Source organism: Clupea harengus, chromosome 9, assembly GCF_900700415.2.
Source record: "Clupea harengus chromosome 9, Ch_v2.0.2, whole genome shotgun sequence".
Lineage (NCBI taxonomy): Eukaryota > Metazoa > Chordata > Actinopteri > Clupeiformes > Clupeidae > Clupea > Clupea harengus.
The window spans coordinates 25,555,516-25,580,447 of record NC_045160.1 but is presented as its reverse complement, the minus strand read 5'-3'; the positions used below and the strand labels follow the sequence as shown (position 1 = coordinate 25,580,447).

Genomic DNA, 24,932 nt, shown 5'->3' with positions numbered 1-24,932 from the left:
ACACATGCACAAACACTCCCACACACATTCTCTAGCACAGACACACACACACACACACACAAAGATACACACAAACATGCTCACTCACACAAGCAAATACATATACACACACTCACACAGACGAACATACACTATGTATACACTAACTCCTTCAGCACACACATGCATACACACACACTCACAGACTTCAAAAACGTCTGCTCACCAGGCCTCACACACATGAAACCAAAGTGGCGTATCTTGAGTGCAACCCCAGACCAAGTGGTCAGCTAAGATGAAGACATGACTCCATGAAGTCCAGTCCACTGACACGGTGATCTTAGAGAGACTGGACTGTCGTCAGTGCCGTCTGCCTGCCTGCCTGCCTGCCTGCCTGCCTGGGAACCTAGGTTACACTAAAAGCATGTGATCCGTCCCGCGTGCTGCCACGCGACCCCGGTTAGCATCGCCCCACACCCGGGCACAACATATGAGAGACGACAAGCCAGATATCTGATGACACACACAGCCAGACTGCAGGCACTTCACTTCACTTCACTTCACTTCACTTCTCCTCTCCTCTCCTCTCTTCACTTCACTTCACTTCACAACAGCCCTGACTGTGGACAGCACAGCAGAGCACACAGCACACCATCCCCTCCATGATTCATCTGTGTCTCTCCGCTTTCATTCCCCGCCTAAAGACAGAGAGAAAACGAGACCGAGAGAGACAGAGAGACAGAGAGAGAGAGAGAGAGAGAGAGCGAGGGAGACGAGGTGGTCGGGTTAATGTGGATGTTAATGCTAATATGCAGACAATCAGAGTCTCCCTTAGGCTATGGCTACATGGTAGGATCATATTAACGCTAATGTATCCAGTATTAATGCACATGCCCAGTCCTCTCTGCCCCCCTTACCCCGCACCATCCCCCCCCCCCCCCCCCAAATACCCGCTAGGTCAGCAGGAGGGGTGCGGTGTGGGTACGTCACGGCCACAGGAGCAGGTAGACTCTGTGTGTGTGTAGACTGTGTGTGTGTGTGTGTGTGTGTGTGTGATGGGGCGGAGGGTGGAAGGGGGGACATAGAGTGGCAGGCAGATGAAGAGATATCATATCACATCAAGCATGTCCCTTCCATCCGGACTGACAGTCTGCCAGCCAGCCAGCGAGCGAGGCGAGCCAGTCCTCCATTTTGGCTCTCGGCTCTCCTGCACGAGCAGCCCTATTTATAATCCACCCCCCACCGCACCCCACCCCACCCCACTCCACCCCATCCCCACCCACCCTCCCACCCATTCGCAATGCTACCCTGTGCTGCGCTAAGCTAAACATAGCTAAGCTAAGCTAACGAGGCCGGATCCAAAATGGCGTCCCTAACGAAGGCAGCGGCAGATGGGGCCTGGGCTGTAACCTGCGCGGAGGGGCGAAGCCGGAGCCGCAGAACTGCTGCTGCTGCTGGCGCTGCTGCCGCTGTGCGCTAATGAGAGGCACGTATGCATGCAGGAAACTGTTCGCTCGCTCGCCTACAGTCGCCTGCATTAGTCAAATGAGTCACAGGAACCGAGCTCCGTCACGCGACCAGGGAGGGACGCGCATGCGTACAGGCGTGTGTATGTGTGTGTGAGCGAGCTTGTTTGAGTGTTTTAACATATGTTTTTGTGTGTGTGTATGTGTGTGTGTGTATATGAGGGTGTGGGGAGGGGGAAATAGTGTACCAGGGAAAAAATGGTATGCGCTTGCCTAACCTGCTGTGTGTAAATCAAAGTATTCACGACTGCACAAGGTGTTATGAATTCACTGTAAGGGAAATACGTGTAACTGCTCTAATGGACTACTAGTCTCCCCCTAACATTAAACCTGTGTTTGTGTTGGAGGACAAAAAATGTGTGTGTTGACATATCCGTCTGAGTGTGTATGTGTGAGTCCACCTACGTGTATGTGAGTACGCGAGTGTGTGGTGTGTGTTTTTGTGTGCATGCGCGTATCTTTGTGTATCTTTGTGTTTGCATGCATGTGTGTGTGTGTGTGTGCATGCATGTGTGTGTGTGTGTGTGTGTGTGTGTGTGTGTGTGTGTAAGTGTCAGTGTGTGTGGAAACAGGAGGATATTTCTGTCTCTCTCTCCTCCAGCATGTAGGGGGGGAGGGGGGAGAAGGAAGGTGGCAGAGCGAGACATCAGGGGGTGTTAATTTATTCAAATGAGCAGGGGAGGGTAACGGAAGGAGAGAGAGAGAGAGGGAGAGAGAGAGAGAGAGAGAGAGAGAGAGAGAGGGGGTGGGGGTGGGCTGCTATGCAAATCTCACATCTCCCTATCTTTCTATCTCTTTTTTTTTCGTCCTTTTTTTTTTATTTTTTTTTTTACTTGTGTTTATCTCGGTAAATCTCACTCTACTGCTGACTGGAAAAACAGGAATGAGTGAAAGATGGAGGGGGGAGATGGAAAAAGGAGGGGATGTTGGGAGGGAGAGAGAGAGAGAGAGAGGGAGGAAACCAGGGAAAGAGGGAAGAGGGAGGGGGAAATAACGAAGAGGGGGAGTAAATGGTGTGTCCATGGAAATGTTGATAGATGATTGCAAATGATTGCTTAGGCATACATGAGCCATGGCTGCTACCTCCCTCTCCCTCTCTCTCTCTCTCCAGCTCTGTATCCCTCCCTCTCTCTCTTTATCTATCCACATGTCAATCTTTTCAAACATAAGAAGCAAGAGATCAAGAGATTGAGCACTGGTAACAAACCCAGTATGCAAGAACACTATCCCTGTTTATCACTGTGTGTGTGTCCATCACCTGAGTCTAGTCTCTTCTGAGCCAAATAAAAACAATAAACATCAGCGTTCTTTGCTATGGTTCCCACCATGGGTATTTTTTTCTTTCCCTGTCTGTTCAATGTCTGAGTCCATCTACAACATACTTTGTGACCAAGAATGTAGTCCTTACTGTTGTAATAGGCCTCGGCTGATTATATTGGCTTTTTGCTTTTTTAAGAGCTGCATTTGAAAATTGTATCCTAGCGGGACACGCTGGATGGCACAATTTCCATTTTAATTATTATACCTAACTATACTGGAAAATGTGACTGAAGTACACTAATTCACATATAATATTTTTTTTTGGACAATCATAATGATAACAGTAAATATTGTCACATGTAAATAGGTACATCTTGTTAATACTCATCTACCATGTAATCTTATGTCCTGTTTGTCTTCATTTCAAGGAGGACTCAAAATCAAATGTTTTAGATTATGACTGTATGACTGTAAGTACGGATGAAATTGCTCATATTTTGTCATGTTTGTAAACATGGACAACCCTTTAAAATACGCAGTCCAGTAATTCATTCTATCCTTATCTGATTAATGAAGTCTACTGACACCTGGTGGAAAAAGGTCAAACTACCGATGACTTTCCCCGATAACCTGTTCCCAACTGAAAAACAGGCGTTTACTGCTGGCTCAGACGATTGCAGGTGCACACCTGCCTTAAACGGTGGGAACTTGCTAAGCGTAATCTGATAACGGAATTTCCATCCTGACTCCGGGGTGATGAAGTTTATCTCATCTTTCTCTCTTGTTTCCCACGCTTCACATCTCAATGTGGTAGGCTAATTCTATAGACGTCACATGCAAACTGCTGTGGTTAAAAGCTCGACGTGGCAACACTACTGCTTTCTGGTGGGGCTGCGGGTGAAAATGGGTGGATTTTTAAGGATGAAAGACCAGACTGAAAAACGAAAATGCTGACAGAAAAATGAAACGTGCTTACTTCCAATGGTATAGTTTGATTTGGGAAGTGGTGGGGACTGGGGAAATACATTTGGCAGGGAGTCTGGGGGTCCTACCCCCAAAAAATTAGGATTTTTTTAATAGCATTTCCTGAAATGATAACGTTTCAGCTCACAGCTGAAATGCTTAGGCCTACCTTGTCACCTCCTTCTCCTCTCTGCCTGACTGAGCTCTTCCTTCGCTCTCTCTTTCTCTCTCTCTATCTCTGCCTCTATCTCTCTCTGATGCCTGTATGTACGGACAGCCACTGTAATACACTGTCACTGGCAATCTTTCTGTAGTTTTACAAGATAACACTGGAATGCTTACCTGGTCACCTCTTCCTCCTGTCTCTGCCTGAACTGTGCTCTCTCTCTCTATCTCTCTCTCTCTCTCTCTCTGTCTGACTCACTCACATAGAAAATAATTCATTATAACGTTATATACAATAACCCATAGGCCAAAGCCGGACAGATGGGGTTTGAAACTAGAGAAGACAGAACGGCGAACGAGAATAAGTTTACTAATGCTCTTATTGTTTGGCCAACAGGAATCATGCCTTCACGAGAAGAACAAGATGAGTTAATGTTAAGTAATAGTACAAAATCATCCTTCGGCACACCCTGTCAAAACAACGTTTATTTTGCTAGCTAAGTAATTAGGCCTATAAGTTATCGGTTGTTAGTTGTAAGCATGAGCGAGCGGAGATCTCAAAGCATTTGAGGCAGGGGGGGGACAATAGTATTTTTCAAGACACATTTATGATGGGGACATAATACCAGTGACTTAATACATTAATGTGAGAATACATAAACAATGTAATCCAGACGGCGTCTTTCTATTTAATAATTTGTTTTACCATAATATTATTAAAATGCATATCTTTCGAGCATTGGGAGACAATCCCCACTGACTGTGAGTTTCTTCCGAGGCCAGGAGAAAAGACAGAAATGACCTTGGGTCATGACGAAACTCAAAGTACATGCCTACCCGTTCAAACTATTTGATTAAGATTACAATCTGAACAGTCAAGGGTTATGGAAATGTCAGCTACCCGCTAGAACTGCTGATTTTAAATATGTTTTATTGTTAAGTGGTACAAGTAGCTACTGAAATGTTTGACATGTCCTTTGTTTGAACTAAGCCATCCTTTCCAAAGTAGCCAGCCACCAACAGTAGCCTACTATGATCCGTCGCAGTTCTTCTCTCTACCCCGCGCCCCACGTCAGGCTGGGGCAAGGCAGGGGATCACACGGGGGGGTGGCGGTCAGAATGGTCTGACACTTATAAAATGCGTTATAGTCTAGTTAGCACGAAAGTGTTTATTTCGCGTTAGTAATATGACTACGCTGTATTATACAATTAAAATTAAAATGACAATTCATATTTTACTCAGGAGGGGGGAAGGGGGTCATAACCCCTCTGCCCCCCCGGGATTTCCGCCTCTGCAACTTGTAAATGTACTATAACAACGTGTATTCCTAACTTATTTTTGTGTACAGAGCTAACTTTAGCAAGACTATTATCATTCCTAGTCTGTATACCTAGGACAGCATATCACTGAACAATCAACGCTACGTGTTTAATTGTTTCCATAGGCTCTATCTACAAAGGGTTAACTCCCTTGTGACCCCACTGGATGGGTTTCTATTGGGGGCTTGTTTGAAGCTAGCAGGTAGGCCTAGATATGTGTGGGGAAGTCTGTTAAAGCAGAAGCTAATTATAGACTTTTGCCTATCCAGACAGTTCCCGCATTCACTGCTTTGTGTTCAGTCCTTAAAGATTTTATCACCCAACGTCTGGAGAAAAAAAAAAACAAGGCCGTTGGGGCAAGGGGTAGGACATCTTGACAAAAGTAACCCACGAAAAGGTTTAGCGGTTATGTCGCTTGTTTCAAACATACAAATGTACAAAGTTATTTCAGAATTGCGTTTATGGTCTTGGAAAGAAAGAGAGCGAAAGAGGAAGACATTTTTTTCTATATGAAAAGGTGCCTCTGCCGGCGCGGTGCTTCGCGTGTGATTTTGACAGCCCCTGTCTCCGTGGGTAATGGCTTATTTATTCAAGGATAATTAGTCAAGCTTGGGCCCGGCGTCTTGATTAATGCGCTTTGTCATCCCGCAGTAGAAATACCCGAACTGCCTGCGCCAGAACCCTCTCCGCATCAATTCGATTCTATGGATGCGTCCTGTCAAAGTGTCTGATGACTCTTGTCAGTATCTAGCAGTGTTCAGTAGTAAATGACCAAACGAACCCGTATGTGACAAAGGCCTATGAGATCCTCGGACCACATAAAAACAGCCGTTTTATAGTCTCGATCACACACACACCATGATCCCCTGCAATTTCTTTATAAGGGTCTGACAGTTTTTCACTCTCTCTAAGGAACAGCAAATATGGTGCATCAATTTGTGTGTGCAGATCTGTTTTAATACAAACATGTTTCATATAATGTTTATTATATACTAGCTTTCCTTCAATTTATGAACTCTCAACAAAGAACTTCCATTTCTATTTCATTTCTGTATGCAGGGGAGATTAGTTGAATTTAGTAGATTGGCTTAGTACCCTGTGATTTGAGATGAAGCAGGAGAAGAAGAAGTAGTAGTAGTGGTAGAAGAAGAAGAAGAAAAAGAAGAAGAAGAAGAAGAAGAAGGAGAAGGAGAAGAAGGAGGAGTGAAGTAGGCTGTTGATGATGCCAGCTGAGAGTGCTGATAAGATCCCCAGCTCTCATCAGCAGCTCAGATGAGGGTGTGTGTGTGTGTGTGTGTGTGTGTGTTTTGTGTGTGTGTGTGTGTGTGTGTGTGTGTGTGTGTGTTTTGTGTGTGTGTGTGTGTGTGTGTGTGTGTGTGTGTGTGTGTGTGTGTGTGTGGTGGGTTTTAACCTGCAGCCTCAGGTGTTTGCACGTGGGAAAGCTGATGTGACCTCACACTCACAGCACAGGTGAGTGATTTCCGACTGTCCCACAGATTCCCACATGTTTGTGCCCACATTAGAGCTCTGTTGGAGCGGAGATGTTATCAGGACCCAGGGCAATAATGCTCTCAACGCTGACAGATGGAGGCTTAAGTTACTGAATCTGTCCCTTCCTAACTGGCACCTTGACTAGTGCTTAACTTGCACTTCTTTTTCTTCGTTTTTCTATTTCTTATGTAAAGTAGTATTTATTGTTACACCAGGTTTTTTATTGCTCTTAGCTTGACTGTTCTCTCCCCTGTACGTCGCTTTGGACAAAAGCGTCTGCTAAATGACTAAATGTAAAATGTAAAATGAAGTCAAAGTGAAGGTCAATGTCTGATTAATTAGCGTGATCTCATCGTTGCATTCATTTCTGAAATCCTCACAGATATTTTAAATAGACACATAACGTATCAGTCTCTCTCCACAATACGAGGCACTATTCCAGAGCCACACACAAAGTTCTTGAAAACAAGGAAAAGTAGCTGTCCATCGTCAGCAGTTCAAGCACATGTCATGTATAAGGTATGAATTGCATACATGTTTGTGTACACATAAGTAGATAGACTGACTTGTACATATTCAAGCATTTATAAGTCTGTATGTGTTAAATAAACTGGGTAAATTATATGAATGCTTGTTTTTTCCCCCACTATACTGTATCTGTTTACACTTTTATCTCCCTTAGTTCCCCTCTCAGACGTTCCCCGGCCCACAGAGTTCCTGATCCTGGAGCGGTTCTGGCCCAAATGCGGCTCCAGCCCGGCCCACGTCCAGCGCAGTCAGCTGATGGACACCTGGGCCTCTTTGGCCTCTTTCCTTTCTCCTGGGCTTGCCTCGGGCAGAGATGCCCAACAGACACACACACACACACACACACACACACACACACACACATACTCTCTCTCTGTTTCTCTCCTTCTTCTCTCTCTCTCTCCTCTCTCTCTCACACACACACACACACACACACAGACATACTCTCTCTCTCACACACACACAATCCTCCTCTCTCATTTTGAGCTTGGCGCTTCTCAAGGTTTACTCCTGTTAGAGGAGAACTTGGCCTTGCCTCTCTTGCCTGAGGCTTGCTCCCGGGAGAAAGGAGGCCTTGGTTTCTCTAACGCACCTTCAGACAATGTTCATTGTTTACGGCCCCACACACACATGCACACATACAAACACACACACACACACACACACACACACACACACACACACACACACACACACATACACACACACATGCACACACACATGCACACATACATTATGAGCTAAGGACCACTGAGGGCCTCCTCATTGGGAGGAGTGGACCCTGCTGGCTGATGTGTTGCTGCGTCTACTGTAATAAGTCTGCACTAAATAGTGCGCATCTGTGGATAAAGTGGTGGATCTAGCTGCTGTGTCTACTGTAATAAGTATGCACTACATAGTGTGCATCTGTGGATAAAGTGGTAGCTCTAGCTGCTGTGTCTACTGTAATAAGTCTGCACTAAATAGTGAGCATCTGTGGATAAAGTGGTGGCTCCAGCTCTAGGTAACACAAGTGGACTGTCCTTCTCTCCCAAAAACACATCTATACAAATAAAGTTTGTTATCCCCACTCTTGAAATCTGACTGTTTATAATGGAATAGAATAGAATGCCTTTATTGTCAGTGCACAGTATTGTACAATGATATGTGCTGTGCAGCTTCGGAAACGGTACATTTAACATGTTGTTTATATGTGCACACAGGTGGACAATACATGTGGTGTAAGTTTGTTAATGTGGGCACTATTACAAGGACTCTTGACTTGTCACCTTTTATTCAGAGTCACACTAGAATAGGAATAGGATAGGCTTCGATAAAGGCTAGGTTTGTCACTGGGTGCTTCTGTGGTTCACAGTGACTCGACCCAAAATAAGAAATGCTAACTTCATGTGGTGAAACGGCATCAAAATTATGTAACTGCTCCATCTAGTGGTGAAATATGGCTACACACACTTGATCTTTTTTTTGCCATATGGTAATATTTTGGGGACTCAAATGTCACATTAAAAATGAGATGAATATGTTTATATCAGATTTAATTATCACATATATGTATAATAATACATTGATATTCATTAGATATAGAATGTAAGTTACATGTTTGTTTCCTTAAAAGAGTACAGAGTTGTTAAACATTTCTTTGGCATTGATATGAATATGAAATATGAAGTCAGAGGATGAATTCCTTAGAAACAAACATTAATTCAAACACCTCCCACAGCAGCAGTGTAGAGAGTTCAGTACTGAATTCATTCGTCATCCTCTTCTACAGGTTTCGGCTTGAACACACACAAACAAACAAATAAATTAGTTAAAGACAAAAAATGTACACAAAACAGTGATAGAATCAATGCAGGAAACACACATACACACAGTGAGAGAAAAAACAAAACTATATCACAGACAGAAAATCACCTGTTTCTGCTTTTTGACAAAGGAATATTCAAAACATATTCAACATAATGTAAACGTATACTTTCTTTTGGATAAAATGACTCTGTTCTGATTTATTGTACACAAATCAGACAGATTTCCCCAAACACTGGTGTCAAAATGTTGTTCAACTTGCCATGGCAGCAAACTAAAGAGTCTTGGAAACATTTCAATTCATGAGCAGTGCACCCGATGTGAATTTCTCCACAGTGTCCAGTAGAGGGCAGTGTGGTACAATGTCAATTCAATCTAGTTGCCATGATGTCAAGAGTATGTTTTCAATAAACATTTTGTATGTCTTCCTATCAGTATTTTGAGGGAATGTACAATGTGCACAAAGAACAAAACCTCTTAGTTGATTAGCAGTATAGCAGAGCGTTGCTGTGGTGGACACATACCTTTGGTTTGCCACAGCGTCGGATTTTGTTACCTAAGGAAGACAAAGAAAGAAATGTATTTAGGTCTACTCAAACACACCCGCACGCACACAATATTATCAATCAATTTGATTACATAAGCCTGACTGTCTGATTGAATCACCAAACATTACATTGAGTCAGGACCAAACACATACAAATCTATCTATCTACTTCTCTCTCTATCTCCTTGTCTATCGCCTTCTCTCTCGCGTGCACATAATCTTGCTTTCTCTCTCTCTCTGTACACACTCTCTGTACTCTCTCTCTGTACACACTCTGTCTGTGTGTGTGCGTGTGTGTGTATTCCTCTCTCATTTTCTCTGTCTCTCTCCAGACTCACAGGTGAGCATTAGGACGGAGAAGAGGGTCACGACCCCGGCGAAGGTCAGGCCTGCGATACGAAGCGTGTGGTAATCTGGAAGACAAGAGCGTACTTCTGCTTACCTCTGGTTTCCCTAGCCACAGCATTATAACACCCGCACATCACAATCACTCAATCCCATATTACACTAAAAGAACAAGGCAACAAAGTTACATTCACAACCTCGTTTAGTCATATGAAGGTCAGAAGGTTAGACAAGATCATTTCCTTAATACTCAAATAACTAATTACTACACTGCACCTTTTATGTAAGGGTATATTTGTATAAGATATATGGATATTATAGGCTAAGGTTCCATTTAGTATAAGGGTTAGTAATAACATACAGATCTGACATACATTGTAAGGCCTATGATACTCCTTCATTACATTACAGTACAACTTGCACATATGAACACTGAACCTACTTAGGACAGTTATCAAGCAACAGCACCCTGTTCTAAAAACGAGCCATTCAGAGATATTGGCATTAGCGTGGTACTGTATGTACACACTTAACACTCGCTCATCTTACCGTACACAAATTCGGGATCGGGCTCGTACTCTAGGGAGAGAGATGCAAACACAACACGTATGAACGGAGGAGCCAAATGAACATGAACATAAGTCAGCAAGCACCACACATGACCTGCTCTCATTTGTAATGCAGTTAGTGTAATAGAAATAATAATAATAATAATAATAATAATGCATTCCATTTCTAATACTACTACATATAGAAACACATACTGTCCCGTGGTGAGTCAGATATAGTCATAGCCAACTCTCTTGTCAGTAGGCACCTTCCACTGGTTGTTACCAGTAATATACCTCTTTTAAGGACTTTTTAAGGCTACTTAAATGCCCTGGAGATTCATCTGTGGACTAACTCCAAATTCCGGTTCAATGTCTCCTTGAACTGATTTTGCTTCTACTGTGAGAGGCAAACACAAGCGTTTCCTAGTGTCCACATGACATATATGTATATATATATATTTATATATTTATTCATGCATGTTATATACATTAAGGCTTTGTCATGTTGGGACAAACAGGGGGTGTTGAAAAGTGCAACACCAAGTAATGGCAGACTAATATAAACTAAGTCAGGTGACCTTTGACCTTTGTATCTTGTGTACCTGGGCAGCCAATCTGCACAGTACTTCTGTCTTTCTGTATTTGTTCATTTCTGGATTCTTCCTTTCAGTCAGCTAATGAAGAGTTATTCATACGATTCGTGTTGATCTAGCTCTACATGCCCAACAAACCCTCTCTCTCTCTCTCACTCACACACACACACACACGCGCGCGCGTACACACACACAGGGTGCATCTGATATTGCCTTGTTGTTATGGTAACACTGGAGATAATTTTAGACTGCGTGCATTGTTTAATTTGCCCGGGTAGCAATTGCATCTATGCCAGGCGCGGCACGGCCCAGTGTCAGCCCAGATGAGGTCCAGTTCCGGCCCAGTTCTGGCTCAGACTCACCTGCTGTCATGGTGTCTGTCTCTGTTTGTGTGTGGTGCGTCGGCAGCGAATCCCTGAGGAAGATACAACGAGGGGCAGATGTTCAAGAATCATCATCCGTAAATTACATCACCATTGCCAAACATCAGCAGCCATCACTCAAACAATTACAAGCCTGGGTATCTCACATGGCAAGCATTTAGGGCATTCAGGGGCCTTATGGGAGGGATTTGGGTTTCACTCAACTAGAATCAGTATTCTTCAGTGTTCAATAGCAGGTTGTATTAGTATGCCTTATATAACCCCATCTTCTATCTATCTATCTATCTATCTATCTATCTATCTATCTATATATCTATCTATCCATCTGTCTATCTATCCATCTGTCTGTCTGTCGACATGTGAACTGTACGTATGTATATACACAGCCGGCACTTTAAACGGTTGAATTTGCGATTGCTGATTTTAATCCTTTTCAAATTCTGCTCGGTTCAGTTCTGCTCCAATAGATGTTCTAAGCATGTCCTGCTGTAACAGAGAGCGATAGCTGAAGATCTGAAGAACGTCTAGAGCTCCAGCGACGGGCCCTTGGAACAGGGTGTATTTCTGTGGCTTCTGTTAAACCTTTAATCCACTCCCACAGGTAGTTCAGAGCACTGCTCGTATCAACCCCGCTCCGAGTTGCTCGACGCGCTCTACATAATGATTAACTCGTGTGGATTTTTCGAGCTCAAAGACTCTCCTGTGGTTTCAGAGTCTGGCCCGCCAAGGCCACACACAAGTTCAACAGCATCCGTGGCTGGAGATTGAGTGAAATCTTTCCCATATCAATTATCCATTCACGGAAATATATGAGGCAAAGACCAGCAAGTTGTTAGAATTTGTATGTGCGACAAGCCATGCATCAGCAAATACACAAAATTAATTAAATTCTGCAATTAAAAGTCTGTCTCGTCTGTGTTGAATGAATGGCACTTAGGTGCATTGTGTATGATGGATGAATAATTAAACTTCAGCTCTCATCAAAACACCTTTGTGCTATAAACTTATATTAACCCTTGATAGCTCTCAATGGCACAATTGTAAAATAATTGTTCAAAACCGGCCTGCACGTGTTATTAACCATGCCCTTGAGAATACCCATGCACCCGCACAAACAATATGCACTTTAACAGTTGCTTAGCCAGATGACTGAACATTGGCTATAAACCTTAGGGGGTTAGTATTCAAATGCCCCCCAATCCACAACCACGACCTTGAGAGAGGCCTGCATGGAACTCACCTGAGCTTGAGCTATCACCTTCTTCCTAGCGAGTTCTCCGCTGGTTTAAGAGTATGCATTCACGTCCACCTGCGTCGGCGGCCAGGTATGTCTATACCCCACCCAGCACACCCTCCGCCTGTCATCTCTTTCACCCAATCAAACGGCCCCCATAAATCTATCTGTCCAGTACCCTTCACCGTTGGTCCAGCATGGTTTTAATGCCCCAATAAAGAGTGATGTTTAGCTGCCATAAAGTGCACATTGAGGCAACCTTTGGTACTGTTGGTAGTAAACATGTCATTGAACAAGAATAGAGGAAATATCCCAAGGGCTAAACATGGTAGCCATTTTGTGCCATGCCCCAATACTGCAACCTTTGGAACCGTGGGTAGTAAGAGGCCCATTGATTGATCCAGAATTTCCTTTCAGCCATTTTGTACCTTGGCTTTGAGGAAAGATGAACCTTTGCACCTGTAATCACCTAGCACAGGCAGTGTCATGACCCTGGAGGTCCACATCAAAAGAAAACAGAGGATCGGATAATAAAGGTGGCGGAGAAATACTGGCACTCACATTCAGCAGAGCCTCTGAGCTTGGAACACAAGGGCCTAACAGGTCTAAATCTATTTCTCAGAGAGAAAAAATGAACCAGCTTTCACAATTAAATAAAATGATATGCCGTAAGAAATGATCAGATATCCAGGTTGATGTATACCTGTATGTAGACCTAAAGGAACTGTCTAAATGAATGGTTAAAGGAGGCCTGAGTGAAGCTGGCCCCCTGTGTCATTCAAAATATCAAAGTAGCACTGTTGTTCCTTTGTGCTAGGTTTGTGCTGGTTTGTGCCGTATACATTATTGCTTGTGCTATTAAAGGTTTTGAGTAATTCAAAATTACATTTTCTGGTCTGTGACGTCACCATCCCCCTGTCCACGTCCAAATCTCACCAAAATGGTCTCAATCGTTTGTGCTAGGTTTGTTCTGGTTTGTGCTTGTGATGGATTTGACCTTTTTACAGCTTATTCTTCACACGTGTGAAGTCACCAAACGTTCAAATCTCATCAAAATAGTCTCAATCGTTTGTGCTGGTTTGTGCTGTTCAAAGAAACTTTTGTGCTACTGTGATTTTTAAGTTTTTGGATTTTGAATTTCCCACGCGTGACGTCACCTGGAGTGGAAACACTGTGAGGCAAAGGACTCACAAGGCTGCTACAACTTTCTACAAATGAACCCCATAGTGGGAACAAGAATGGAAATAAAACATGTTTACACAATTACCTCATATATAAAACACAATTACCTCATATGAGTTATCTGAATACTCTTCAGACTTTTCTTCCACGGCTTGGTGTCATGAAAGACAGATGCCCCGATACCCCGTTTGTGATAGCTGTTTATGAGGTGGATAATGTGGTTCTATTCTGGTTGAACTAGGGACTCATTTGCACAGGATGTGGTTTTCAGTTTCAGTGTTTCATTTCATTGCTGCAACTGACACATTTCTACATCTCAAAAATAGCTTAACTTGGCTACATCTCATTCACATCTCTTTAAGTCCCATTTCCATAGAGAAAAAGAAGACAGACAAGGGTATACAGGCCACATGTATTCATTTTGACCATTTATCTTCTTGTTACTGTAACAGTAATTAATCAATAGATGACTAATAAATCTTTAATAAATGACTAATAAATGTAAATGTGCATTCCTGCACTTTTTATAACTTGAGTGAAACTGCACAAACTTTGCACAAACGATTGAGACTATTTTGATGAGATTTGGACGTCGACGGCGGCTGGTGACGTGAAGCGTGTGTAACCGGTGTAACTTCTGCGTTGTGTAATGAATGTGACCCGTGGACAACTGTTGCTGAGATGGATATTTATTTCCTGTCTGTTTAAGCACACCAACAGAAACAGTTTGGTAAGTCTCCAGCTTGCTAGCTTCACTATAAATGCTAGCCCCCACATGTAGCAAAAGGAAAAACATAAAAACAATATGTCAGAGGGATATTTCATAAAAATAGTTCAGATATATAATACACATAATAATAATAAGTTGTAAGAAGATATATAATAACACAGATGCCTATTTTTAAAGGCAATATTTATTAGATTATCTATCCCACTAAAACTCAACCACCTACCTCATTCCCAGCATATACCAAACAGGAAAGAGGAAGGGGGGGAGAGAGGAACAAAACAGGGGAGACAGGGGGGGGGCTACCAGAGACCCCCAATACCAGTGTGCTTGTGATATCAAAATAAAAGATAAAAAAGAAACTGAAATACAGGTAACAGACTATCTTGTGCAATTATTTAAACTGCTTTTCCAACCTGTTACACGTGTGAAGAATAAGCTGTAAAAATGTAATTCCATAATAGCCAGGGATGGATTACCGAACGGAACGGTAACCCAGGGGCCCATGAGCTCAGGGGGCCCCTAAACCAGAGCCTCTGCGTGAAGTTGCTGTTATTAACTTTGCTTGCTGTCAATTGTTTTTAGACTTTTTTTTTGTTAATATTAGAGGTGGCTTAAATGTATCTCTTATTTGTGGTTGAAACCGGTATATTTTGTTAATGGTTTGTTAATTGCTGTTGGCTTTAAATGAGTCCACCTGTGCTGTGTTAGAAAATGTGTATGTGCGCTGAAAATCCTGTTGAGGTACTGGCGAATTAGGTATTGTGCTGTTGGAAAAACGGGACGGGACGACAGCTTCACTCAGGTTTAAAGGAGGGCTGTAATTTGATTGGCTGTTGAGCACAAATATAAAACCGTGGACCGTTCCTCTATTGTGAAAAAAAACTGGCTTCAAATGAAAACCCGTTCTTGTCCACATATTTTGTTGTGGGACAATCATGTGTGTCTGTTAGTTAGAGGAGAATGTCACGAGTAGTAATCAATGCTAACATAAACATAAACATATTCATTACATTCTGATAAATAAACATATATTGTTTCTGATAATGACATTAAAACTTACCAACGATGCTTTAGGCTTGAATCTGCTGAGTTTGTTTGTCTATAAATGACGGGTCACGCGAAATACTGCCACTCACATTCAGCAGAGCCTTTGAGCTTGGAACACAAGGGCCTAACAGGTCTAAATCTATTTCTCAGAGAGAAAAAAATAACCAGCTTTCACAACTAAATAAAAGGATATGCCGTAAGAAATAATCAGATATCCAGGTTGATGTATACCTGTATGTAGACCTAAAGGAACTGTCTAAATGAATTGTTAAAGTAGGCCTGAGTGAAGCTGGCCCCCTGTGTCATTCAAAATATAAAAATAGCACTGCTGTTCGTTTGTGCTAGGTTTGTGCTTGTTTGTGCCGTAGAAATTATTGCTTGTGCTATTAAGGGTTTTGAGTAATTCAAAATGACATTTTCTGGTCTGTGACGTCACCAGCCCCCCGTCTACATCCAAATCTCATCAAAATGGTCTCAATCGTTTGTGCTAGGTTTGTGCTGTTATAAGAATCATTCTCGCTATTGTGGATTTTACATTTTTACAGCTTATTCTTCACATGTGTGACGTCCACGTCCAAATCTCATCAAAATAGTCTCAATCGCTTGTGCTGGTTCGTGCTGTTCAAATAAACTTTTGTGCTACTATGGTTTTAAAGTTATTATTTTCCCACGCGTGACGTCACCTGAAGTGGAGACACTGTGAGGCAAAGGACTCACAAGGCTGCTACAACTTTCTACAAATTAACCCCATAGAGGGAACAAGAATGGAAATAAAACATGTAATGAAATTACCTTATTGAGTTATCTGAATACTCTTCAGACTTTTCTTCCACGGCTTGGTGTAATTTAAGACAGATTGCAGTCAGATACTCACAGACCTATACCTAAGAGGGTGAACCGATGCCCAGTTTGTGATGGCTGTTTATGAGGTAGGTGTAAAGAATGTGCTAAGAAGTAGGAACAGGATGTGGTTTTCAGTTTCAGTGTTTCATTTCATTGCTGCAACTGACACATTTCTACATCTCAAAAATAAATTAACTTGGCTACATCTCATTCACATCTCTTGAAGTTCCATTTCCATAGAGAAAAATAAGACAGCCAAGGGTATACAGGCCACATGTATTACATAATATATACATTAAGAAAGATAAGTAAAAACCGTATCACACCTGTTTAAGCACACCAACAGAAAAAGTTTGGTAAGTCTCCAGCTTGCTAGCGTCACTATAAATGCTAGCCCCCACATGTAGCAAAAGGAAAAACATATAAACAATATGTCAGAGGGATATTTCATAAAATAGTTCAGATATATAATACACATAATAATAATAAGTTGTAATAAGATATATAATAACATAGATGCCTATTTTTAAAGGCAATATTTATTAGATTATCTATCTATATTAACTTTGCTTGCTGTCAATTGTTTTTAGACTTAAATAATATTAGAGGTGGCTTAAATGTATCTCTTATTTGTGGTTGAAACCGGTATATTTTGTTAATTTGCTGTTTGTGTATGTGCGCTGAAAATCCTGTTGAGGTAGGCTACTGGCGAATTAGGTATTGTGCTGTTGAAAAAACGGGACGGGAGGACAGCTTCACTCAGGTTTAAAGGAGGGCTGTAATTTGATTGGCTGTTGAGCACAAATATAAAACCGTGGACTGTTCCTCTATTGTGAAAAAAAAACTGGCTTCAAATGAAAACCCGTTCTTGTCCACATATTTTGTTATGGGACAATCATGCGTGTCTGTTAGTTAGAGGAGAATGTCACGAGTAGTTACTCTGTGGAGGACGTCAAATCCTTGACCTTACCAATGTGGCTGAATCAGAGTTCTACAAATACTTCCTGATAATAGTGACGTGAAGACAGATGAACCCAGTAGTAATGTTGCCCTTGTAAACAGAAGCAGCGTTGCAGTGACTCGGTTTTCAGCGTGCATGTGTGCCTTCGATAATCAGGGGAATTTGTATCTGTGCGTATACTTTGTTGATAAGAGAGTACAAGATTGTCGTATAAATATATCCGGTATGACCGCTGCAAGATTATGAAGACGAATCAAAGAGCGTACCCACTGCAAGATGAAATAGCCTGTCATAAACTCCACCGTGCATTAGTGTAGGTTTACGTTATACGATTCATTAGCCTGATTGCCGGTGCGTTTGGTCAGAACAGGTCCTTGCCAGTGTCGTGTGTTTCACATATGGCATTGACACGATAGCCTAGCATTAGCCTGCAACGTTAGTTTTACCCGTCTGTCGTCCCTAATGGATACTCGTCAAGATAAACAGACAAAGGTCCCAAAGTGGCCGCGGATGACAAAGTTCACTTTGTCTGCATGTGCAGCTTCGGTTGCTGAACTGGGTACGGTCCCGTCAACGAATATTTATAAAGTTGCAACCCAACCCATTTATTAATACATCATAGCACCGTTGGTAACGCTTGTAATCATGTTATTGCATTTGTATGCAGTCACATTCCCGCTGGATCTGACTAAAACAAGGCTACAGGTGCAAGGCGAAGCAGCCCTCCGGCGTGCTGGCGTCGCGTCCACCACCCAGCCTACCTATAGGGGTATGATCCGCACGGCCATTGGCATCGTACAAGAGGAGGGACCTTTGCAACTGTGGCGAGGCGTCACACCAGCAATCTATAGACATGTTGTAAAGTTACTGTCTTCACAGTAGATTTGTTTTTACCCAAATGATAACATAGCCTAGTTAAGCACCAGCGGCACCATCTTTGTCAACGTATGCATTGTTACAGTAATTGTGCCCTCTTCGGTATGTTTTGCTTTAATACGTTGACAGCCAGCTTCCTACGATCAAGACTCTGAAGACAGTTCTCAGTCCACAGGTTTATTAACGGTAGAAAGTGTAAAAAGGCGAATCAATGCTAACATAAACATAAACATATTCTCATTACATTCTGATAAATAAACATATATTGTTTCTGATCATGACATGAAGACGGAGAAAACATACCAACGATGCTTTAGGCTTGAATCTGCTGAGTAATTGTGTCTCGAGTGAGTTGAGTTTGTTTGTCTATAAATTACGGGTCACGCGAATTGACAGTTAGAGCTCAGAATCATAAAATGAAAACACATCGAGAAGTGCAAGAGCCATAACTGAAACACACTAGACCCATGAAACTCCCAACCAGACACATTGTAACAAAACATATCTTTTCCCGCAACTCCCAACCAGACACATTGTAACAAAACAGTCATTGTTAAGATATACTGACAAAGTGCATCTGTGTTTCATTAAGAAGTGTATCACTTTAATCATGTCATTATGTGTTTCGTCATTGTTGCCCCTTCAGGTTGTGTATTCTGGTGGACGGATGCTGGCCTATGAGCAGCTCAGGGAGTCTGTGCTGGGGAGAAACACAGACGGAAGTTTCCCCCTCTGGTAGGGAGAGTGCTGCCATGTATTTGTGTCCCGCTGCAGTTGGCGGCTCTGTATAGTGTGTATAGTCCTATTGAGTGAGCGCTGTCACGGGTGTTTGCACCCACACAGGAAAGCAGCGATGGGGGGCATGTTAGCCGGCGCCTTGGGCCAGTTCCTGGCGAGCCCCACGGACCTGGTGAAGGTCCAGATGCAGATGGAGGGGAGACGCGCTCTGGAGGGAAAGGAACCCAGGTAAGGGCTAATCATGTACCTCATAATGGTGTACAGTTATGGTGATGGTCATTAATGAATGAACTAATTAATCAATTACATAAAATACTCGATTATTAATTAATTAATAGTTAATAATGAATTAAAGCAAGGCTATAGGGAATGAACCTAGGTAAATGCTAGTAATGACTCGTAACTGTGTGCACAATTCTAGAAAGTTGAGGGAAGGGCAGGCCTGAATATATCAATTAATGTAATCAGTGTGTTGGATTATATAAAGGCCATGTAAGCCATGTAAAAACTGATCTGGAATCTGGATCTTAAGGATAACATTAGTACGTAGTACCTTAAAGCCACAGATAGAACCATCTTAATTATAATTTCTTGAAATAGCATTCAAAATCATGCCACGTTTAAATGTGTTTTGGTGTTGGGTGTGTGTGTGTGTGTTTTTTCTTCTTCTGTGATGTAGAGTGCGCGGTGTTCACCACGCCTTCATGAAGATCTTCTCCGAGGGCGGCGTCCGGGGCCTCTGGGCAGGATGTGTACCCAATGTCCAGCGAGCTGCCCTGGTCAATCTAGGAGGTCCGGTAGGACCATGACTGCTACCATTATCATGGACAGGGTGTGGCCTGTTAACGTAAAGCTAATGCTAATGCTAATGCTAATCTTTTTCTCAGATCTCACCACGTATGATACTGTGAAGCACTTTCTACTGAGAAATACCCCAGTGGAAGACAACAGCATATGCCACTCACTGGCCAGGTGAAGTCACCAACACCAACATTACTTTTATTACAAGAAAAGAGGTTTTCAGATGCACTAATTATAAAATCAAAACATAAAACATGAAAAAGCCTCTTCCTCCCTGCAGCATCTGCTCTGGCTTGGTGGCTGCTACCATGGGAACGCCAGCTGATGTGGTCAAGACAAGAATCATGAACCAGCCCAGAGATCCGCAGGGAAGGTCAGATCGTACTCATGTTTCCGTGTCCCAGAGGAGGTTCTCAGTGCAGATATCGCTCTGATGTATACAGATATAACAAAACAAACATCTTTGTTTACATCCATGTTTTACCAGTGTGGTTTGTCCCGGAGTCCATCTGAACTCCATGAAGTCATTTCCTACCTTATAAAATGTCTACATCATTTTAAGAAATGTTTTGAAAGTGTTCATAGTTGACTGTGTGTTGGCTTGTGTCCAAGCCAGCCAGCCAGCCAGCCAGACACACACACACAGCAGAGAAAATATATACGCACAAATACTTGCTTCTGAGGGCATAATATTGAATTAAAATAAAAAAAAATTAAAAATAAGCTCTCTTTCAAGTCACTGTGACCTTAAGCACATTGTGGTCAAGGCCTGCGCTGCCCTGCATATCAATAAAGCAGTTATTCAAGACATGGTTTAGAACCAACAGATCAGTACAGATATAAGATCAAAGACAATACAGTTTCTCTTCAGTCATTAGTGCAGATGAATGACTTCTGCGGTGTCTTTCTCTTTCAGGGGCCTCTTGTACAAGTCTTCCATTGACTGCCTGATCCAGTCAGTGAGGGGAGAAGGGTTCTGGTCGCTTTATAAAGGCTTCCTACCTACCTGGATGAGAATGGTAAAATACACTTCAACCACAGTTAGTTGTCCAGCTGATCACTGGCCTAGGCTTGCATTCTACAGTCTGTGATTGGGAGATCCTCTGTTGCATATTGGCGTCAGCAGTAGGTATAGTCCAGAATTAAATGCATAGTTTAGAATAGGATTGGCCTTTTGTAGATATTAGAAGCTTCACCAGCTCTCTTAACCTGTCTTAACTTACTGGTCATTTAGAAAGTGAGGATTTCAAACCTAGGATTTCAAACCTATACCTTTTCATCTTAATATCTTCTGAAACCATACAGAAGCCATTGATGTGTAAAAAGCAATCAATATCGGTGATAGACATCCTGAATTTCCTGTTTATCGTATTTTGTACTTTCCAACCACTTAAATATACATGAGTCAATGCAGAAATATTTGTTCACATACTTTAAAGGTTACTGTAGAAATGTAAGGCTTCTGTTTCAGGTATCAAATAGCTGACTTATAATTTAATAGCACTTTTCTGAAATATGCTGATCAGTGGTCCTGTTGCTCTGGTGTTTCAGGCTCCCTGGTCCATGACCTTCTGGTTGACCTTCGAGCAGATTCGGAAGACCATGGGTATCTCCTCATTCTAAAGCATGCTGCCAAACTAGAAGCTTATTTTTAACACGAAATACCTCGTAGACAACACAGCAGGCCATCAGTCTTTCAAACCTGGAAGACAAAGGGACCCCAGCCTTCAATTCTCTTGTAAATGTGTGTATAGCTGTCTATGAGAAGGACATTGAAACAGGGGCAATAAAGTGGCCAAATGCAAACATGCTGTCATTATTCTTGTCCATAGAAATTGTGTTAGTACCTCAGTGATGGTGGCATTTATAAGAAGTGACGGTTTAAAGATGCAGTCTGCGATTTTGGTTCAGTTTTGTGAAATGTTGTTGATATTTGAACTCAGTAACCAATCAAATTACACCCCCCATCCCTTCCGTGCTCCGTAAGCCCTGCGTTTGATTGGCTGGGATTGTTTATGGCTTGGTCTGAGCCAGTATGATTGGTTCTCATTTTACAGAGCCAGGGCTGTGTCTACCGGAGTATTTTTTTTTTAAGCGCCAACACTGAACGCTAGAAGTTGTCATTAGTTAAAAAAAAAAAAAAAAAAAGTTGACGTTAACAATTCGCTGAATCTGACAAAAAGTGTATGGGATAAGAACCGCTGACTGTACCATTTTACATTTACATTTAGTCATTTAGCAGACGCTTTTATCCAAAGCGACTTACAAGGATGTATACACATTTTTACATTTTACACTGATGGCACACTGCACATCAGGAGCAATTAGGGGTTCAGGGTCTTGCTCAAGGACGCTTCGACAGGGAATCGAACTAGCAACCTTCTGATTACTAACCGACTGCTCTACCTCCTGTACAACTGCCGTACCATTTAATAGCTTGTAGGTTTGTGCAGCCTGCATTCCAATAACATGCCGCTGTGAGCCCACAATTCCCCTCATACCCGGTCGGGTCCCCTTAGGTCCACTCAGGCCTGTGTAGAGCTTGAGCGAGATGGTGTTTTTCTCAGGCCCGCTGTTGCAGTTAATACCTTAAACAAGTAGCGATAAGGAACACTGACATAAACATGTACAGATGAAGACATGTAAACACAAGATTTGTTTTTGGTTGTGTTAGACGCATTCTTTATTTGTTAGTCAAAAGCACAAAAGGCCGCTATACAGTACATCTGCACAGAGAAGATGGAAAACATTGCCTCTTAAAAGTGTCATTTTGAAAGAACTGGTCTTTTCTTTTTTTTTTTTTTTTTAAAGAACTACTCAAACTTACTCAACAAGACTGGATATTTGACAGTGACACAAGTAGTAACTGACATAGCAATAAACAATCATGATATTTCTCACATTACAAGTTCATTGACAATACAGCTACAGCTCTTATGTGTTTAGTACGTGAAGTGTGAAAGCACACAGACACACTCACAAACAAACAAACAAACAAACAAACAAAAAAAAAACCAAATACACACTCTGTAATGCAACGATAGGTGAATCTGACCTGTTTTACTGAAAACCCACAGATATCAGTGCTGGAAGGTCTGAAGAGATTTTGCAACAGTGATCGTATTTCTACATGGCTTAATGCAAATGGTATTCAGCTGCTTTTTCTGAGTTTGGTGACAGCTTTGGCTACATGCGAAATAACAGGAACAAAAGACAAGCAGGTTTAGCGGCTCTACAAAGGTGGTGCTCCTATGACCCAGGCTTTTCCCCCTGACAGCATTGGAGTCCAGAATGGACCAGGCATCAGGTCCAGAAACACGGGCTCAGTTAAGACCGCCATTTTACCAATCTCCCTCTCTCCCCCGCTGATCATTGCCTTTACCATCCCAGGTTATGTTGGGCATGGTTTTCGGTGGTTCTCAAGGTTCTTGGGTTCTCGACAACTGTCGGTACCTAGAGCAGCTGGAGAGGGCTGATCTGGACCAGGCTCATGCGGGACTCGGCCTGTTATTCGGGTCGGATGGGCCAATCAGGAGGCACCACTAGGCAGTGGTTGAGCTGAAATGCCGGGAAAGCTTGTGGCCCCCTCATGACTTACAGTGTTGGTTCTGGTCACTTCCTTTTGTTGTGCTTGGTCTGGAAATGGTGGCTGTTCGATTGTCATGTGTAAGGTGCATACACTACTTGTCACCCGTGCACACTCATAAATACACACACACACACACACACATACACACCCATAGCTAAAGCACCCACACTCACACAACTTAAATATAATATACCTACATATCTGTATACCATGTAATATTTATCTCAGTACATATTTATCTCAGTGAGTTTTATATTTCATATATAATCTACAAGATGAAAACAAGGAACAACTGTTTTAAACAATAACAGCTCTAATAGACGACGAGGCTTTGGACAACTAAAGAGGCAGAAGACACACCACTCGCCTCCAGGGGGCAGTATGGGACCAGGACGAGGTTGAGGAGGAGTTGAGTGGAGGGCTTTAAGAGGGTGGGGGTGTGGGTGGGGGGGCAGGATGCAGAAGGCAAACCTGCTAAAAGTGGCACTCCCTAAGACGACGCAGTGGAGGGGGTCGACGGCGCTAACAGGGCACAGATGAAGATGAGAGATGAGAAGAAGACAGGCACAGACACTGACACATGATCCAAACCCTAGAGGTCTAACAGTATGTACATGATCCAAACCCTAGAGGTCTAACAGTATGTACAAAAACCCCACAGGGCAGCTGCTGTCACAAACGGGTCTGGCCCAGAGCCGTGTGGGAGTCAGCTGCCCTCAGAGAACACCCAACTCCCAATTCAGTTCAGTTTATTTTGGTTCATTTAGAGATGATTGGAGAACACCCGACTCCCAATTCAGTTCAGTTTAATTTGGTTCATTTAGAGATGATTGGAGAACACCCGACTCCCAATTCAGTTCAGTTTAATTTGGCTCATTTAGAGATGATTGGAGAACACCCAACTCCCAATTCAGTTCAGTTTAATTTGGCTCATTTAGAGATGATTGGAGAACACCCAACTCCCAATTCAGTTCAGTTTAATTTGGTTCATTTAGAGATGATTGGAGAACACCCTACTGCCAATTCAGTTCAGTTTAATTTGGTTAATTTATAGAGCGCCGATAACAATAGGCGTTGTCTCAAAGTGCTTTACAGAGCCAAAGGCCTGACCTCCCCAAGACCCGACCCACCCTAACCCCCCCCTACCCCACCCCACCCTCAATGACTAACTGATTTTCGTCTTCTTCTTCTGTGAAGGACTTGATTGTGTTTGATTTTTAGAAGTATCATCATCGTCTTCAGTGGTTCTGAGTGGTTCTGTGGCCAGCAGGTCCGGATGATGAGTCTGAAAGATTGGGTATAAACACACACACACACACACTCACACACACACACACACACACACACACACACACACACACACACACACACACCACACACACACAGAGAGAGAGAGAGAGAGAGAGAGAGAAGGCTTACAGTCAGTTCCAGCTATGGTACACATAGTAACCTCAAAAAGCATTCAGAACGATGT

The 24,932-nt window shown here is 42.6% G+C and overlaps 3 protein-coding genes across 3 annotated transcripts in view; 1 reads left to right on the top strand and 2 right to left on the bottom strand.

Annotated features, from left to right (window-relative positions):
- Positions 1-8,750: 8,750 nt before the first annotated feature.
- LOC116221872 (phospholemman-like) lies at positions 8,751-16,586 on the bottom strand. Its single transcript, XM_031573958.2, has 7 exons — positions 16,443-16,586; positions 13,981-14,110; positions 11,437-11,489; positions 10,480-10,509; positions 9,924-9,998; positions 9,563-9,594; positions 8,751-9,010 (listed from the first exon to the last, which is right to left on the bottom strand). Exons 2-7 carry the CDS (start codon positions 13,983-13,985, stop codon positions 8,981-8,983), a joined length of 225 nt encoding a protein of 74 aa, XP_031429818.1. The 5' UTR covers positions 13,986-14,110; positions 16,443-16,586; the 3' UTR covers positions 8,751-8,980.
- An 802-nt stretch (positions 16,587-17,388) lies between these two features.
- slc25a27 (solute carrier family 25 member 27) lies at positions 17,389-21,675 on the top strand. Its single transcript, XM_012829692.3, has 9 exons — positions 17,389-18,013; positions 18,122-18,309; positions 18,977-19,065; positions 19,174-19,296; positions 19,748-19,860; positions 19,956-20,040; positions 20,150-20,242; positions 20,786-20,888; positions 21,421-21,675. The coding sequence occupies exons 1-9, from the start codon at positions 17,917-17,919 to the stop codon at positions 21,490-21,492; spliced, it is 963 nt and encodes a 320-aa protein (XP_012685146.1). The 5' UTR covers positions 17,389-17,916; the 3' UTR covers positions 21,493-21,675.
- Positions 21,676-22,527: 852 nt separating this feature from the next.
- Positions 22,528-24,932, bottom strand: part of fxyd6 (FXYD domain containing ion transport regulator 6) — a 19,943-nt gene continuing 17,538 nt past the window's right edge. Inside the window, exon 9 of the mRNA XM_031573957.2 lies at positions 22,528-24,743. The gene's annotated coding sequence lies outside the window, so the exon portion shown is untranslated. The remainder of the gene's footprint in view (positions 24,744-24,932) is intronic.

Coding starts and splice junctions, on each gene's coding strand:
- LOC116221872 (XM_031573958.2), bottom strand. Junction 9,999..10,479: donor CGATCCCGAATTTGTGTACG/GTAAGATGAGCG, acceptor CTTGTCTTCCAG/ATTACCACACGCTTCGTATC. Junction 9,011..9,562: donor GACGCTGTGGCAAACCAAAG/GTATGTGTCCAC, acceptor TGTGTGTTCAAG/CCGAAACCTGTAGAAGAGGA.
- slc25a27 (XM_012829692.3), top strand. CDS start 17,917: ATGGATACTCGTCAAGATAAACAGACAAAGGTCCCAAAGTGGCCGCGG. Junction 18,014..18,121: donor AGCTTCGGTTGCTGAACTGG/GTACGGTCCCGT, acceptor ATTTGTATGCAG/TCACATTCCCGCTGGATCTG. Junction 20,041..20,149: donor ATATGCCACTCACTGGCCAG/GTGAAGTCACCA, acceptor TCCTCCCTGCAG/CATCTGCTCTGGCTTGGTGG.